General features: G+C 42.1%; 1 protein-coding gene across 3 annotated transcripts in view; it reads left to right on the top strand.

Annotated features, from left to right (window-relative positions):
* Vps13b (vacuolar protein sorting 13 homolog B) overlaps positions 1 to 18,451 on the top strand; it is a 470,084-nt gene that overhangs the window by 394,049 nt on the left and 57,584 nt on the right. For all 3 annotated transcript variants that reach the window (XM_041637454.1, XM_041637453.1, XM_041637452.1), the window contains one exon: positions 3,703 to 3,864. In XM_041637454.1, coding sequence (XP_041493388.1) covers positions 3,703 to 3,864 — 162 coding nt within the window. The remainder of the gene's footprint in view (positions 1 to 3,702; positions 3,865 to 18,451) is intronic.

Genomic DNA, 18,451 nt, shown 5'->3' with positions numbered 1-18,451 from the left:
AGTCTAAAGTAAACATGAAAGTACACTACTTTGAAATCAGAGGGCAGTTGACATTGAAATGGGCTTATACAGGCTTATTACACTCGTTATTTCTGTCCTGAACAAGCTTATTGTCTTTAGAGGGAAGTTTATTCTGAAACTTGAATTTTATTGTATGTTAATAATGCTGGCATATAGTATAGTTATTGACAATTAAAAATGAATTTAATAAGTATAACAAGAGATTTGCATTCTCCATCTACTTTTTAACAGGTTCTTATCAGGCATGAAATAGTTTGGCCCTTCACCTTCATGTCATGAGTTCAAAATTAACAGACCTTTTCATCAGTTTCTGATTTCTGTGGTTTTAGAGCGTTCTTCCTCTCCCTCTCCCTTCCCCCATATCTATCTATCTCTCTCTCTCTCTCTCTCTCTCTCTCTCTCTCTCTCTCTCTGTATATATGCATGTGTCAAATGATGATGGTTTCTTTCATGAGACTAAGAATTCAAAACCCCATTTTCTTTTTGCTTCCTGTGTCAGTTTCCAAGGTTTGAACAGATAGCATTTAAATGGAAATCACACTCACGTGTCTTCCTTATACCAAATGTTATCTCTACCACGCAGATTCCCGTACTTGAAATATGAATCTTTTAACTACAGATCCTTGCGAGCATTCTGGGACTTAGCATAGATGGTGTCACTTAAATGAATATATGCATTTTATATTATATAACAGAATCTAAAATATCCCAAGAAATGTTGAAGCTTATTACAGTTATAGTAAATTCTGTAGATGAAGAAGCAGTGGAGAAACACTTCCCCGAGGACCTTACTTTAGAAAAATGTAAACAACCCCTTTGTGTTCTTCAATTTACATTTTCCCCTAAAACGCTTGTTGTTTATTAAATCCTCATCAGTTTTTCAGGATGAGGAGAGGAACCTCCAGCTGGTAACTTAACCTCTGTGTTGAGACTGATTCTGACCTCAGGATGTGTAACTGAGGGGGGGCTGCAGGCAGACCCTTCCTTCATGTCTGTGCTCTTGCATGGAAAGGAGAGAGAAATGTTTACAGGAAAGCATTTTATTTTGATTATATAATACCAAGTGGAAAAATCTCATCAAAACTAATCACACACTGTGATTCTGGTTTGATTAAAGGTTTTAGATAAATACATTAAATAGGATTGGGTAGATCAGTCTGAAATAGTAAGAGCCAGAATATTCAGGGGGGAAAACATTGCTTGAGAAAATTCTTCCAAATGAGCATAAAATTGACAGTTTAAATTCACTTTTTAAATATTTTTCTAGTTTTTATAAAGTCAACATGTTTTCCCAACATAATTATTAACATTAGACTAGGTATGGTTCTTTGGTAGAGTGCTTACCTGTGTGCCTCTGGCCCTGTGCTCAAGTCCCGGCGTAGTCAGAAGACCTACTTTCTTTAGTTGTTTGTGTCCTGAATGTGTATTGAGGACCTAAGCGTCAGGCATCCTGATGAATGCTGGAGGTAAAGTTCCTTCGTGGGCGGCAAGCGCAGCATCTGACCCGAGCTGATAGATGCTGTCATGTCCTCATCAACTAGGGAGACCTGGGGGATCTTAGAAAGCTGCTTTGGAGACATTGACTTTATACACAGGAACCTGCAAGTCAGTCCAATAAGAGGTCAAAGAAAAGAGGTCCCGCAGTAGGAAGGGACTGGACCAGGAAGCAGCTTCACATTTGACTGAATAAAGGAGAAAAAGAGACCAGGGGAGTATGGAGTTCCTGGGAAAGGCAGGCAGAACTGGAGAGTGGAGGATCTAGGGAAGAACTGGAGAGTGGAGGGCCTGGGGAAGAACTGGAGAGTGGAGGGCCTGGGGAAGAACTGGAGAGTGGAGGGCCTGGGGAAGAACTGGAGAGTGGAGGACCTGGGGAAGAACTGGAGAGTGGAGGGCCTGGGGAAGAACTGGAGAGTGGAGGGCCTGGGGAAGAACTGGAGAGTGGAGGGCCTGGGGAAGAACTGGAGAGTGGAGGACCTGGGGAAGAACTGGAGAGTGGAGGGCCTGGGGAAGAACTGGAGAGTGGAGGGCCTGGGGAAGAACTGGAGAGTGGAGGACCTGGGGAAGAACTGGAGAGTGGAGGACCTGGGGAAGAACTGGAGAGTGGAGGACCTGGGGAAGAACTGGAGTGCCCATAGAAAATGACACTTGAAGTGCAGCTAGTGCTCTTGGTGTGGCCTGGGTGAAACTGACGTGGGAAACCCAACAGCAGGCATGTTTTAAGCACATGGCTAATTGTTAAAAGCCATGTCAAAAGCAGTAACGGTTGTAAGTGGGCCTCAGCCTGTCAAGCAAGGTTCTGCACCATAAGAATTGGAGGATAAGCAAGAATGGTAGATGACTTACAAAGAAAAGGGAGAAGAAGAAAGAAGTAATCATAGTAGTAGTGATGGTGTTGATGGTAGTGGTAATGGTTTGGTGTGGTGGTGGTGATAGTTGGTGGGGTGGTGGTGGTGATGGTGGTGGTCTTCACAGGTGTCTAGGAGAATGAGTCCTGTCAGGGCCTCATCACCCAAAACTATGGGGCACACTCCTTGGGTGTATTCTGCATGGCTGGAGTTGGATTTTATTTCCCACAGTTCTTTGCTGGTGGAGTTGTAGGTCTGCTCTCTGTCCTGCTTGGGTACCACTGACATTCATCTGTACGCTCCTTGGGTTTGTACCTCTGAACCCCGTGAATCATGATGCTGCTGAGTTATGTCACTCTTTACTTTCCTCCCCTCAGTAAAGGGGAGACTGTAGTGCGTGGTATTCTTTAGCTCCTGAGCCAGAAAATAGAGGCCCCCATTACCTGCAAATCAGTTAGCTACTTGGGAATTCTTATACCCTCGAGCTGATACCTTTCTTAGCTGTACTTTGTTTCCCGAAAGCATTTGACTAGTTTTTAAGCCACAGCCTGGGTGATAAAGACAGCACCACCATTGTTTTGATGTCACAGCAGCCTGGAGGGACACATTGAGTCCCATTATCAGAGGAGCCTTAGTCGTCTGGTGAGGCGGATCTGCTACTGAGCTGTTTGCTGAATGAAACAGACACTGGGGACTTTTTCAGCTTACGTGATTCTTCTTAAAAACTGCAACTTGGCCTTTAAATGGATTCTGGAGTTGATCTGTTTTGTATGTTCAACCTCTTAACAATAGAGAGAAAGTTATGGTTTTATTTATATCTCTCACTGAGCAGATTTGCACACACACACACCTCCCTCCCTCTTAAGGAACCCAGGGTTGCAGTAACCTAAATGATCCTTACTTTGTGTAGGGTACAAACTGTGGCTTTGGTAATTGGCGTTGATTGCAGAGTTTCGAGGGCTGGGAACATGGTAATTTTAGCCTCTAGTCCTCCGCTGAGAAACGCGCACGACCCAGGACAGCACTCTTTATAGCATGTTAATTCGTTTTAAGAAATGCTAAATGTTTGTGGGATCTCATTGTTCTTTTCCTCTTCTGTGTGTATGATTTATTTTGTAGGAGGATAAATTGAAACACATTCCTGGAACATATGATGGCTTTAAGATATTTTTGTTGTGCTTATCCTGGAAATATAGAATAGGCTGTGCACCAGAGCTAATGACAACAGGTCCTTTAACATTTGTGTGTTATAACAATGGCCACTGGGCAGACAGCTGCCAAACATCTTGCAATTAATCTGATACACACATTGGCTTTCATATTCTTTTCCTTCCAGAACAAATGCCCTGAGGTAGAGGAATTGGTCTTCAGCCACTTTGTGATCTGTAACGACACACAGGAGACACTGCGGTTTGGCCAGGTGGACACTGATGAAAATATCCTGCTGGCGAGTCTCCACAGCCACCAGTACAGCTGGCGTTCTCACAGATCCCCACAGGTACTGGAGAAGCCGCTGACAAACAGCCATTGTGAGTGCTGCTCAGGAAAGAGAGGCCTCAGAGGTCACGGTCCTTCTGCAGAGCGGGGTGGAAGGAAGGTGCTGTGCTGCTGTGTGGTTCTGTTCTCCACGTGGTGCAGCTCTGTTTTCCTGTCACTGTAGCCGGGTAAATTAGAGAGATGTGCCTGCAGGGATGGTCTACGGGTGAATTAAACCAAAGATGTGGTCTAAATGAGAAAAAAAAATCCTAGGACGTGTTCCCTATCTGCCTGTGATTAAAGTGAGTCAGTAGTCAGAGAGCCTGCGTCCCATGTGCTCCATAGGGCTATTCGCCCCAAAGAGCTAGATGCTTGTCTTTTGCTTATTTTGAGTTTTTTCACATGAAATCACCCACTGTTGATATAAAATTTGGAAATATAGACACAATGAAATATCCTTTATCTAAAAATCTTAATTTTATTTATTTTTTTTCATGATGATAATTTTTAATTTTGTTTTCTTTTAGTTTTCTGTTTAGAATGACAGTGAATAACAAATATAAAACTCTCTGACAAGGATGCATTGGGAAGAAAGGGACACCAGCTCATTCTTTGCAGGAGATCTAGGGGTGGCTCATTCAACTTAATGATGATGTCTAAAAATGGGCTCTGGGTCAAAATACACTGCTGTGGGATAGTGCTCCTGTACACCTTAAAGATTTGTCACTCATATTGGTTTAATAAAATGCTGATTGGCCAGTAGCCAGACAGGAAATATAGGTGAGATAACCAGACTAGGAAAATTCTGGGAAGAGGCAAGGCAGAGAATCAGTCACCAGCCAGATGCAGAAGAAGCAAGATGAGAACGCTTTACTGAGCAAAGATACCAGGTCATAAAAAAAAAAAAAACCAAGCAAATTCACAAGTTGAATTTATGAATCTTGAACACAGACTTACCCAAAGACTTGAGAACAGCCCATGACAAAGTGCGACAGCACACTGCTAATTAAGAAGGCTCACACAACAGCCTGTGCCTCATGAGGCCTCGGCAGACCTGATCCAATGCATCCCACGGAGCTTAGAAAGAAGTGCTTTGTCATGATGTACAATTGATGTGAACAAAAATGTGTCTCCTCTCTTTCCAAACTAGTCAAGAGACAGCACAAAGCCACCCTTAGTCCCTCATGTCCCTCCAGAGAGACTGCCATTCCTATACTGGTCTAATGTTTATTGTAAATAGAAGTTTCTGTTCTGTCTGGTCTTGCTGCTGTTTAGTCCCAAAGAAACACACAGAGGCTTATATTCATTATAAACTGTTGGTCTATTAGCTCAGGCTTATTATTAACTAGTTCTTACAATTTATAATTCTTGTCTATGTTTAAAAATCTTAATTTTAAATCAAATTAATCTGACAGGACTTTGAAATTCTAAGCTTTTGTAAATACAAATTCTCTTTTTAAAGATTTGTTTTTATTTTTGGTTATGTGTATGGAGTGAGTAGGTATGTGTCCTTGAGTACAGGTGCCCACAGGTGCCAGAAGTGTGGGGTCCCCTGGAGATGGAGTTATAGACCGTCATGAGCTGCCTGACACAGGCACTGGACCCGAACTCTGGGAGAGCAGCACAGCTCCCTCCAGTGCCTTGAGATATAAATCCCTACGAAAGCTTCTCACACAGTATGATACTGCACTTACAATTTTATCATAAATCACAAATATTTCCCAACTTTTCTTTTGAAAATGTTCCATGTTAGAGCTTTCATTTGCCCTGTGTGACAGGATGGACATTGTATTTATTTTGAATTTTTCTTTTTGCTAGTTTTTTTCTTATTGGTTGAAAAGTTAGGAGCTTGCAGAACAAAGGCCAATGCACATGCAGTCCCAACCATAGTAACACTCGTTGTCTAGACGTTTCCATGGCCACTGCACCACTATCACCTCCACATCCACAACCACCTCCACCACCATCACCTCCACCATCGCCACCACCTCCATTTCCACAACCACCTCCACCACCCCAACCTTCAGGATTCCTGGACTCTGGAGCTCAGCTGGCAAGGCTGATGTTAACACATGCCTCAGCACTGTGGGGACATGCTGTCCCTGGGTGGACTAGAGGTCAGTGAGAAACAAGAATGGGCAGTCACTGTGGCCATTACACTTGGCATAAGTATGCTTTAAAAAAGTTATTATGTAGTCTGTTGCTATATCTATTTCAAGTATAAGGGAACTTGATTTTATTAGTTTATTTATGTAGTTTTATACCCATGGTCCTATCTTCTTCCCCTGTATTTTGTCTGTATGATTCATTTGTTAAACTAGCCAAGCTCTGCGGTTTTAGGAGAGGGGCTGAGAAATCTCTGATACAGTACCCAGGAAAACCTAAAGCCAAGAGTGATAGAGGGTTCTTGGTCCATGTGTGACCCCTTGCAAAGGGGTAACTTCTGTAACTTTTCACTTGCATAAATGAAGTTCATATAGAGCATGTCTGTAGCCAGGTGTGATGGTGCACCTGTATCCCAGCACCCAGGAGGACCAGGAAATTCACACCATTCTCCACTACCTGAGGGTTCAAGGCCAGAATGAGCCGAGTGAAACGGTCTTAACCCCGTCCCCACCCAAAAAAGAAAACTTCGAGTTTAAATCAGACTTCTTTAAAAGAAAATGATGTCCTTTTTATGTTTCTATGTATGCTGAAATGTATTTAAGACCTCTGAAGCCAGAGGCCTTAATGGGCCCAGCGGGCACTCACGGAATTCCTCTCCTCCACAAGAGCACAGCTGCCCCCTCTAATGAGAGGCTGCGTCTGAGCCCAGATCAGAACGACCAGCCACTAACGCACCTGGGGCTCATCACAGATGCACAAGTGAGCAACATGTTCCTTCTTCCAGACTCCAAGTCATATCCTGCATTTGCCCAGCAATCTTGGTTTTAGGAACATTTGTGTCTGTGTGTTTATGCAACCTCGGGTATTAGTCAATTCATAGTCTCCGGGAGAATTTCTAAAGTTCATAGAACTTAACTCCACTAAACAATGCAGCTTATATTGCAGAGACCAAGAAAGGGGCAGTGACACCGGGAAAGGTTTCAGAAGGTCAGGATAGCTTAGAACCACATAGAAGGTTGCTAACAACACTGAATCCCAGGAGGACAAGAAGAAACACGGACATACCAATCCCAGAAACCTTGAGCTGAGGAACCTTTTTGGAGCGAGAAGTCATAAACTCCCTTATAGTTTGTAACACATGCTTTGAGGCAGTCACTTAAGATTTTGGACATTCCACAACAACTTCTTGCCTAAGCAAACAAAAGAAGACTAGAACTGCTTCTTGGGGAATAAGTGAACATGTTCAGCTGCACAGAATTGTTGATGCCACCACAGGGACTTACAGCTCGCCAGATAGGTTGTATGACCAAAATCGTCATCAGGGAGTTGGTCTTCAAAGAAGTTTTTCATGGCATACTGAGGTGAATCTAGATCCTGGAAGTGTAAGTTCATGGCATCTTCCCAGAATACAAGCAAGTAAATGTGGCTGAAAGATAACAGAAGCCTTGTTTGATTTAACCAAGCTAGGAAGAGCGCTCCTCCATAAACCGTAGAATTTACGTATAAGCTATCAAAAATAACTTCCTTTCTGGTTCTAGAGAGCACTTTGGTTAATCTTTTGAAATAGGAATACGTCTGCCTTGTGTGTTAAGAATTCGTACTTCTGGCCATTTGAACTTCTTCTGTTGAGAATTCTCTGTTCAGTTCAGTGCCCCATTTTTTAATTGGGTTAATTAGCATTTTAAAGTCTAGTTTCTTGAGTTCTCTATATATTTTGGAGATCAGACCTTTGTCTGTTGCGGGGTTGGTGAAGATCTTCTCCCAGTCAGTAGGTTGCCTTTTTGTCTTAGTGACAGCATCCTTTGCTTTACAGAAGCTTTAAAAAAAAAAAAAAAAGAATTTGTACTTCTATCTACCTTCAAAAGGCACAATTTATGAATTATGTACACTTTTAGAGGTATAGATTTCCAATTATCAGTGATTTAGTTTGCTTTATATAAAGATTTGTTTTTATATAAATGTGTATGTGCACCATTGTGAGTAGTGGTGCCTGAAGAGGTCAGAAGAGGGTGCTAGATATACAGTAACTGGGGTTAGGATGGGCGCCAGCCGGTATGTGAGTGCTGAGAACCAAACCCTGGACTTTGCAGGAGCAGTCAGTGCACCAGCCCCACAGTCGCCTAATCTTAGTAATTAAATCAGGCAAGGCAAGGGGGGGGGGGTCACTAGAGAGTGTATATAAAATAGTAAAATGTTTTTCTGAAATGGATATAAAAGTAGTATATAAGTTCATGAACATAACACATTTTTTAAATTGTAAAATGTAGCTAGTTGGGAATTAATTTTGATGACTAGCACAGTATCTTGCAAAATACTCAGCAGAGATAAGTGCCAAAAATATAAACCCTGCCTGTAAGATGGAGGCTGGCAGCTGTTCACTAAGGTACCAGGTGGTAGATACACAGGCCCTTCAGCCTGTGCTGCAGCCTCTCCACATGCAAGGGCACAGCAGAGTCCAGAGATGACGCAGCATTAACAATGTGAAGGTTCAGGCTGGGACGGTAGCACAGCAGCTGAGAACACTTGTTGCTCTTAGAGAGAACCCAGGTTCAGTTCCCAGCACTCACGTGATACTCACAAGCACCCATCATTCAGCCCCTGGGACCCAGCACCCTCCTCTGACCTTCTTTGGCACCAGGCATGTACACGGTGCACAGGCACACTTGCGGGCGAAAGCTCATACATAAAATGAAAATGAACAAGTCTAATTTTTAATATTTTAATAAAATCTTTTTTAAAGTTAGTTTTTAAAATCTAAAGGTTCCTAAGCTGCCCCCAAAATGCTCTGTTTGCCCCTAAGCCTGTATTGCCATCCTTGTTTTCATCCCTGTGCTCGTAGATGTCAGCGGGCTAAGGTTCGGCTCGTAGTTCTTACTCCGACCTTTGTGATGCTCTCATCACTTCAAAGCCTGGCAAACATTCTCAGAACCTTGAGAAGTGTAACTCATATCATGAACACGCTCCTGAGACAGCAGTGACATCTTCTCTTCTCCTTCTGTGCCCACGCAGTGTGTGAGCTTTAGAAAGTTCTCCAGTTCCCTCAAGACTGTCTTAGAATTCCAGCCAATTGTCCATTTTGTGAGCTGGCCTATAACTCCTGTTCAAATGGATCCGTTTAATGTGCTTGTTTGCATGCATCCAGAGCAAAAAGAGGGTCCTTGTTGACTCAGCCACAGTTTAAAACCCCAGAAAACAGACTGATGAATTTGTCAGGTGTGCTCTGTGTGTGCACACGTGTTAAAGCTGGTTTTGTTGTTTATGGTGCTGGGAATAAAAGAGCAAATGAGTAATATTTTTAATGAATTGAGGATATCATTCATATATACAGTGAATTTTCACCCCTTCCCCAGTCATCCTGGATCCTACAACCACACCTCCCCCCACCCTTTGATGGAAGAGTAAGAAGCTTCCAAGCCATTAAAATAAGCCTAGACCTTGACCCCGTAACTTCCTTAGTAATCTCATGTTAGAAAAGAACACAAACTAGAGCAAAGACTTTAGAAACACTAAGAAATCAAAGATACTCAAATGCTTATGTTTTCACATACACTTTAAGTAAAATTCATCACTTTCCCTCCAACCACTCCCACGTCCCCTTCTCAACTTGATAACCTCTTTTTATTTGATTATTATTGTTGCATGTGTATGTGCAAGTATATACACACTACCTGTTGAGTCTGTTCTTGTTGTTTGTGTGCATATGGTCTCAGGGATGACCACTTTGTATTGATAGTTAATAGAAGCCCGCCCTGGAAGCAGTCACTTCCCCCTCTCCCTGCAGTCATTAGTTGTCTGGAGTCTGTGTGGGGGGCAGCCCCACGGAGTTTCCTCCTCCACACTGGCGTGTGTTTGATATTGCCGTTGCTCCAGTCTAGTTTATGTGGCTGTTTCTAGGAGAGACTGATTCCTAGCAGACTTCCTGGTAGTTCCCTGAGCCCTAGATGCAGGAGCTTTGATGTAGAGGTGCACGCTGAGGCTGGGTCCCCACAGTCCATTGATATCTACATTCTGTCCAGTTGTGGTTTGCTGTGATGGTCTCCATCGGCAGCTGCACCTTTCAGAGTTTCCACACCTCCTGTTCCCCTCACGTGCACCACTCTGCTCCCCCGTCTTCCACACTCTTATCACACGTTCATTCATGAGCTGTTGGTCTAGTTCAAGTCCTCTGGCTTCTGCTACTCCACAATCCTGAACTCTCTCTGAGGCTTCTCTCAGATGTCACGCTATTGCCCATAGCCATGGAGATCCCGTGGCCGTGGCGCTGCAGGGCTGGCCCTTTGACCCACGCCAGCACTCATCAGAGGGGTGGGTGTTAGGGTGAGACAACTCTAGGGCCCTGCCTCTGGTCCTGGGTGGTAGCTGAGTTGAACAGCCTGGATCTCTGCCAGGCCTCCCTTTCCCCTCAAAAGGGGCAGGGCCAGCTCTCCTGTGCCACCCTTGTGAGGGATGGGACCAACACTCCTGTGCCCACATTACTGCTGGTGCTGCAAGTGAGCTAGGGGCAAGGCTCTCCTGCTTGTGGCCAGCAAGGGGCAGGGCCAGATTTCCTGCCTGCAGCAGCGGTCAAGCTGCAGAGCTAGGTATGACATCAGCATGGCTTTAGTGGGCAGCCCAGACCACAGACATCCACTTGGCTTTTGGTGGTCACATGGGCCACAGACATCAACAGCCTCCTGTTGCAGTAGGACCATGGACCAAATGTTTATTTTTAAAGAGATATAGTAAAGTAAAATCTTATCTTTTTATGTTTTTATATAGGAAATAAGATTGTTGCTATCTCCTAGAACCAAGAGAAGAATACAAATTCTGTATATAGAATGCCATCTTCACAATATAAGAAAAAAATACACAAAAGTATTGAAAGATGGTGTTTATATGATGGAACACAGTGGCTGACTTGGTGATCTTCCAGGTCCTCCTGTCATTTCCCTCTGCCTTAATCAGTCTCCTTTCTTCTGTTCATTTTTGATGGTGCTTAGTTTCTCTGGTTGTATGCATTAAATGTGCACATTCTCCTAAGGAATGTGTTTTCAACTGAGACACATTTTGTGGACACAATCAGTACCTGTTAGGCTGTCGCTGCAGAAGTTCAGGACAGGAAGAAATGCTCTGACTAATTAAGATCCCCATTGGGGAAGAAAGTCCAGGGAATCGGGAATTAAATCAGTTGCATTCAGAAGCAAAGTCCTTATATAAAAAAAAAAAATTTTTTTTTTAAATTTTTTACAACCACAGTTCCCCCTCCCACTTTACCCCAACCCATCCCCCATCCACTGCTCTGAAAGGGCAAGGCCTCACATGGAGAGTCAACAAAGCCAGGCACTTTAAGTTGATACAGGACCAAAATCTTCCTGAGGTGCTGGAGTTTGGCAATGTCCCTTCTATTTCTATTGTGGAATAATTTGAAGAAATTGGTATTAGCTCTTCTTTGAAATTCTGGTAGAATTCTTCTCTGAAACCATCTGACCCTGGTTTTTTGTTTGTTTGGGAGACTTTAAATGACTATTTCTATTTTCTTAGGTGTAGCGAGTTGCATGGTGTCACACCTGATGGAGATGTATAATCAACTCCTGAGATGGCTAAGGCCTGACCTATGCTATGATCACGCAATGATTATCAGCTGCCTGCATATGCATGAACCTATGGGCAGTGCCCACCTGGCAGTTCGGGGTTGGCAGCCCATGCCTACTTAAGGGCTGGAAGAGGTTTGCCCAGAGAGAGAGAGGAAAAGGAGAGAGGAGAAAGAGAGAGAGAGGTTTGCCCGAGGAGGGAGGTCAAAGAGAGAGGGAGAGAGAGGAAGGAATGAGAGAGGTCAAGGAGAGAGGGGAAGAGAGAGAGAAGTGTAAAAAGTCCTGGAATAAAACTGCAGTGAGAAGAGCTCCGGTGGTCGCGTCATCCTTGCGGGACGAGGGTGGCCGTGACACTTAGGGATAATAGGGGCTATTTAAATTATTTATCTTGTTTTGATTTAATTTTGGTATGTCATAATTATCCAGAAAGTTGTCCATTTCTTTTAGATTTTCCAATTTTGCTAAATATAGATTTTTGAAGTATGACCTGATGATTCTCTGGATTTCCTCAGTATCTGTTATTGTGTCCCCCTTTTCATTTCTGATTTTGTTAATTTGGATATTCTTTCTCTGCCTTTTAGTTTGGATAAGGGTTTGTCTATCTTGTTGATTTTCTAAAAGAACTAACTCTTTGTTTCATTGGTTCTTTGCATTTTCTCTTTGTTTCCATTTTATTGATTTCAGCCCTCAGTCTGATTATTTCCTGCCATGTCTACTCCTCAGTGAGTCTACTTCTTTTTGTTCTAGAGCTTTCAGGTGTGCTGTTGAGTCGCTAAGTGTGACTCTCCAAGTTCTTTATGCAGGCACTCAGTGCTATGAACTTTGCTCTTAGCACTGCTTTCATCGTGTCCATAAGTTTTGGTATGTTGTGCCTTCATTTGCATTGCATTCTAGGAAGACTTTAATTTTTTTTAAATTTTTTTCTTGACCCAGGGATGGATTCAGTTGAATATTATTTGGTTTCCATGAGTTTTGGGGCTTTCTGTAATTTGTGTTGTTGTTGAATTCTAACTTTAAGCCTTGGTGATCCAATAAGATACAGTGTTTTATTCCATTTTTTTTTTGTATTTGTTGAGAACTGCTTTGTGACCAAGTATGTGGTCAGTTTTAGAGAAGGTTCCATGAGATGCTGAGAAGAAAGTATATTCTTTTGTGTTTTGATGGAATGTTCTATAGAAACTTAACAGAGAAATAAGGAACCTAACAGATGTTAGGACTGAAATAGGCTTAAGTTTCTGTCTGGTTGACTTGTCCATTGGTGAGAGTGGGGTGTTAAAGGCTCCCAGTTAGTGTATGGTGTTTGATGTCTGATTTAAGCTTTAGTAATGTTTCTTTTACATATGTGGGTGCTCTTGTATTGGGGGCATAAATGTTCAGAATTTAGACTTCACCTTGATATATTTCTTCCTGTGATGAATATGAAATGTCCTTCTCCATCACTTTTGATTAATTTTAGTTGAAGTCTATTTTTTTTTTTGGCCCATTCTATTTAGTGTTCTGTAAGCTCTTGTATCTTCATAGTCATGTCCTTCTTTAGGTTGGAAAAGTTTCCTTTTATGATTTTGTTGAATATATTTTCTGTGTCTTTGAGCTGTTTTTCTTCTATCCCTATTATTCTTAGGTTTGGTCTTTTCATGGTGTCCCATATTTATTTCCTGGCTGTTTTGTGTTATGATTTTGTTGGCTTTAATATTTTCTTTGACTGATGAATCCTTTTCCTCTATTGTATCTCCAATGAGAGAGATTCTGTCTTCCATCTCTTGTGTTCTGTTGGTTATGTTTGCATCTGTAGTCCTATTCATTTACCCAGATTTTCCATTTCCAGAATTCCCTCGGCTTGTGTTTTCTTTATTGTCTCTATTTCTGTTTTCAGGTCTTGAACTGTTTCTGTCACATGTTTGTTTTTTTCTTGGCTTTCTTTAAGGGATTTATTGATTTCTTCCAATTTTTTGTTCGTCTTTTCCTCAGTTTCTTTAAGGTTTTTTTTCATTTCCTCTTTAAGTTATTTTTAAGGTCATCTTATTCTGCTGCTTCTTCTTTGGGATGTTCATGTCTTGCTGTTGTAGAACCACTGGGTTCTGATGTGCGCCATGTTGTTGCATGTATTCTTGCACTGATGTCTACCCATCTCTTCCTCCAGTTGGTGCAGCACTGTGTGTGCCTCCAGGGCCACTAATGCTGTGAAGGATGGTTGGGTTTGTGGGGTGGAATAGAGTTTGTAGATTACAGGGTCTAATGGGTGGTGAGTGGCGAAGAGGCCTGTGTGCTATGAGGGTGTGAGCCAAGGAGAACCCTGTAGAGGCTCCAGGACTGTGTGCTATGGGAGTGTGGGCCAAGGAGAACCCTGTAGAATCTCCAGGACTGTGTGCTATGAGGGTGTGGGCCAAGGAGAACCCCTATAGAGGTTCCTGTTGATACCAGGAGACACACAGGGGCTGCTGGTCTAGACAAATTCTGAAACCCACGCGACAGATGCTGGGTATTTCTTGATTCTTAGTCCAGTCCACATATTCTGTTAGGAAGGAATTCTCCATGGCGCATAGCTTCAGGCTCTTGGCTCTAGTTTCTGCACCATACATCTGTTTCTGTGAAAGTCATCTCTCTGTCATTTTCTTAGCTTGCTTTCTGCTTGCAGAATTTGGAAAGTCTGAAGACCCTTCATTTTGCACTCTATCTCTTTGAGTCTAAGGTGACAATATTCCTGACAATGTAATCTTTTAAACAACTTTCTGGGTCACTCATTGATTTTATTGAGGATCACTATATTTGGAAATTAAACCTACAGATCTCTCCTAGATGGGCCTTCAGTAGATGTTTTCTGAGTAGAGAAAGCGGGTGTGTGTGTGGGGGGGGGGGGGGTGTCTCAGTAACTTCTCTAATAGTTCTCAAGATCAGAAGCTTAAAGTCATAATTTAACAATCCTGTGCTCTAATCCCGACTTCTGTATCATTCTGGTTGGCTCTGTATATACTATGCAGATATTTAAAAATATATGTGTGTATGTATGTGTCTGCATATACATACATACATACATACATACATACACCATCAGGGAAGTCAGGTTCTTAACCAAGTTCTTAACCTGGTCCTCTCCATCCCCGCCTTTTTGGTCACAAAGCCAGTGCTAAGAAGGAGATTATATGTTTCAAATGCATGTTCAAGTTCTCACTCTTGCTTAATCTTCTGGTATTTATTCGGTAAAAAAAAAACATATATTACTTACCATAGACTAGAACTGCATAGAATAATTACTAAATATTGTGTATTAAAAGTAGACTTCCTTTAGTACATGATGTCTTTTTCTCTAATCGTGGAAAGAGTTTCCCAGGAATCTACAGTATATCACCCTTACCAGTGTTTAGCGCACAACTGTCTGCAGCTAACAGCTCCACCAGGGAAGGAAGGGTTCTGTGCCTTGTCCCGCAGTGACAGTAACAAGGTTCTTTTTATTGTGGCTGATATCAAGTCAACAGTGAGGTAAACACTTCTTGGGACCATCTGGCAAGGATTTTAATCCAGTCTGTAAACACTGATTCTGTTTGAGAACCAGGAACTACTGTCCGCTTGGCATCAAGAGCTTTCCTACTGCATTTTACATGGCAACCAGAAGAGCCACAGAGGAGTACAGACTTAATTTCTTCACTTCTGTTTCTTCAGGGGTTTTACTTTCATCAAGGATTTCCTGAGGGAACTTCCAGTGTCTTCCAAAGTCATCTGTGGTAGAATAAATGAGGCCAGAGCAGGTTCCAACACTAAGTATCTAGCAATGGTGAAATTCTTCACTTCCTTATATTAGACGCAGGAGTTTGAGACTCAACTTCTTTACCTGTGTGTTTTTTCATAAAAATCAGCTGCAGCACAGCCTTTCCAGTCTTTTACAAGAGATCACCATGATAAGGCTGTGATGGGCACTTCATCCAATCCCAGGGCCCATTTCTGGAGCTTTCTGCAAGCCTGACTGTGGAGACTGACTGGGGATTATTCAACGGTGAGAGGAGGAGAGAAATGGCTGCTGGGACTGACTCTGCCTCTCCCCTGGCAGTAAATTCTAGATATTGAAATGTAGTTTGGAGAATACATACTACAGATTCCCTAAGCTTTCCACAAGCCATTATCCTGCAAATGTGAGTCCTCGGTGTCTAAACATAAAGGTCCTTCAGAGGGCTCGTTTAGATGTGAGTGTTGATGGCACTTGGAGGAACTCTGTGCCGCAGGGCCGTTGAAGCACGATGGTATTTTGCCATTTTTAGCTTGTGAGAATTGCTGATTGAGAATGTGATAAAGACCTCAGCATGCATAATGTGATTGTCTGTAATCATAACCCATTTCCAAGTGTCTGTGTGACAGACACATTAACTGAAAGACAATGGCTTACCATTGCATGTGGCACTTCTAATTATGTCCATGCTTTTAATTGTTTCCAGGATATAGAAGAACTTATTATTTAAAGGTCAGAATAATGCCCAAGATATGGCCAAATCCAGTGAGTGTCACACACCAGGAATGTTGGATGACTTCACAGTTATGAAATTATTTCATTTCTCATGATAATTCTTGACTTGCCAAGTTAGTGGATTTTTAAGGAGGCTGAGAGAGATTTAAGATAAATGTGAACTAACCCCATTCTGTGGAGTCAGGGGCTGCCCTGCAGGCAGTAGCTGACCTTTCACGTGCCTGGCTTGCACTTGGGGACAGCATGAGTTAGGACAGGGTCTCACATAGCACATTCCCTCACTGGGCAAGAAAACCAACTGCAGGGCTTGGAGCAGCTCCGAGAACTCACAGTCACCATGGTGACTTTAGGCTTTATAAAAATGTTTTCTCAGCGTGGCAACACAACCAGTTCAATGAAAATAAATATGAATTTTGGATTTCTTTTCTGTCTATTAACTTCTTTTTCTCTAGTTAAAAATTAGAGATAACAATTTTAGTTGTCCAAATCATCATAATGACTAAAAATAATTTTAAAACCTCATAAAACCACTCAGTCTTTTCTTAGGACATGTGTTGGCAGTCTCCTGAATTAAACTAAACGTTCCTGAACAATGACTATTACATTTGAGAGCAATCTCTAAGTCCAGCTTTGATTCTGACTTTGGGTAGGTTTCTCCGTCATTTATACTTGTATTGAGTCACAGTGGATTTTTAAACAAACAAAAGCTAACAATTTAGATTCACAAACTGAAGAATATTTATCGAAATCTGAATGACCATCAGATGTCCTCTTCAGTTTATCTTCTTGGCTTCTATTTCTCGGCCCCCTAAATTACTCCTTATCATTTCCAGCCAACGTATTCTGAACTCTTCCTCAAAGCGTTATTCCCGACTGATTCGTGACACGCATCAGCTGCCGTGCTGCCCAGGGAGTGTGTCAATATAACTCCATTACAGGATAAGATGTTTTCACTGTTTTGCTTATTAATTAAAAATGCATACTCATATACAGGCATATCAAAGTTCATTGAATTCCAGCGTTAGACCCCATGTAGTAGAATTAACAGTAAAAAGGCTTACCCAGTTCTGAGCTTAGAACAACTGTCTGTTAGCACCACAGCCCAGGCTGTTTTAGTCACTCATAAGTTAACTGTAGGGAAAGCCCACACCCCTTAGAAACATATGTGGTGCTGAAATGAATTCTTCCATAACAAGCCTGTATATCATTGCTTACCTTCTTAAACCATGTGTATTTATATCTGAATGGAAATATTTGGAATGCCATTAATGATAATTTTAATAAATGAACAAGCTTGATTATTAAAGTTTTTGTAAAAAAGAAAAATCTCTATTTTGTTTCCCCTAGTCTTTGAAGCGAAGAATACCCAGAAGATAGCCGGTTGTTTGGGAGGCAATATGCAAATGGGAAGTGCGGCTGCTGTTCTGCCGCTCCCTTAGCATCCTCCAAATAGTGTAGACAGCCATCCCCGAAGAGAGACTCGTGCTACACAACAGAAGTTCATGAACCGTTTTGCTTTACAGATATGTTAAAATATTGATTGTTCCAGAATACTTATGAGAAAGGTGTGGTATTGGACATCGTAAGTTATCTCTGGAAATTCAAATGACCGTTATAAACTCGTGATAAAATGGCACAGTGCACTGACTGAATTCTGAGGATATCAGTAGAATACGCGGGTGACATGTCTCCTCCAGCCAGCACACTCTTTGTTTCGGCTGTTCTCACAGGAGCCCATGTGCCATGGTGGCAGTCAGCCTTAGAAAGTCTCATAAGTTAGCCCTCTGCCATTTTTCTTTTTCTAACCAAAAAAAAAAAAAAAAAAAAGCTGCACGTAAAGTTCAAATTCTGTACTAAAAAAAAAAAATTCTACCTAATCATTCTTTCCAGTGAAAAACTGTGTTCTACAAGCGTGAAATGCTCTGCAGTTTAGGCAGAGACTGCTCTTTTGTTTCCCAGCTGCTCAGACCTGAACAATCACACAGAAACTGTATTAATTACAACACGCTTCGTCAATAGCTTAGGCATATTTCTGACTAACTCTTATATCTTAAATTAACCCATTTCTATTAATCTGTGTATTGCCACAAGGCTGTCCCCTACAGGTAAGGTTCTGGCTGGTGGCAGGTGTCTTTCTCCTTCCTCAGCTACATGGTATCTCCTTGACTCTGCCTACTTTCTCTATATCTTTGTTCAGCTTTCCCGCCTGGCTTTACTAAGCTATTGAACGAAACTTTAATAACCAATGGTAATAAAACATATTCATAGCATACAGAGGGGAATCCCACATCATCTCCCCTTTTTAGGGAATATTTTTAAAGATGTGCAGATTTTCTAAAGCAGGCAGTGGCTCCCTGGAGGGTGTGAAATGGGAGGCAGGTGCTGTGGAGCCATGGGCAGTTCTCAGTTACTTTCCTCCAAACCCAAAATGTGTGGCTGGCCATGTGGGTTTCTTGTTTCTTGCTTTATTTATTCAATAA

Source organism: Microtus oregoni, unplaced genomic scaffold, assembly GCF_018167655.1.
Source record: "Microtus oregoni isolate MIOR12 unplaced genomic scaffold, Mior012 000053F_ref0000044, whole genome shotgun sequence".
NCBI lineage: Eukaryota > Metazoa > Chordata > Mammalia > Rodentia > Cricetidae > Microtus > Microtus oregoni.
Note: the sequence above shows the minus strand (reverse complement) of the source record. Positions and strands in the feature narration are given on the sequence as shown.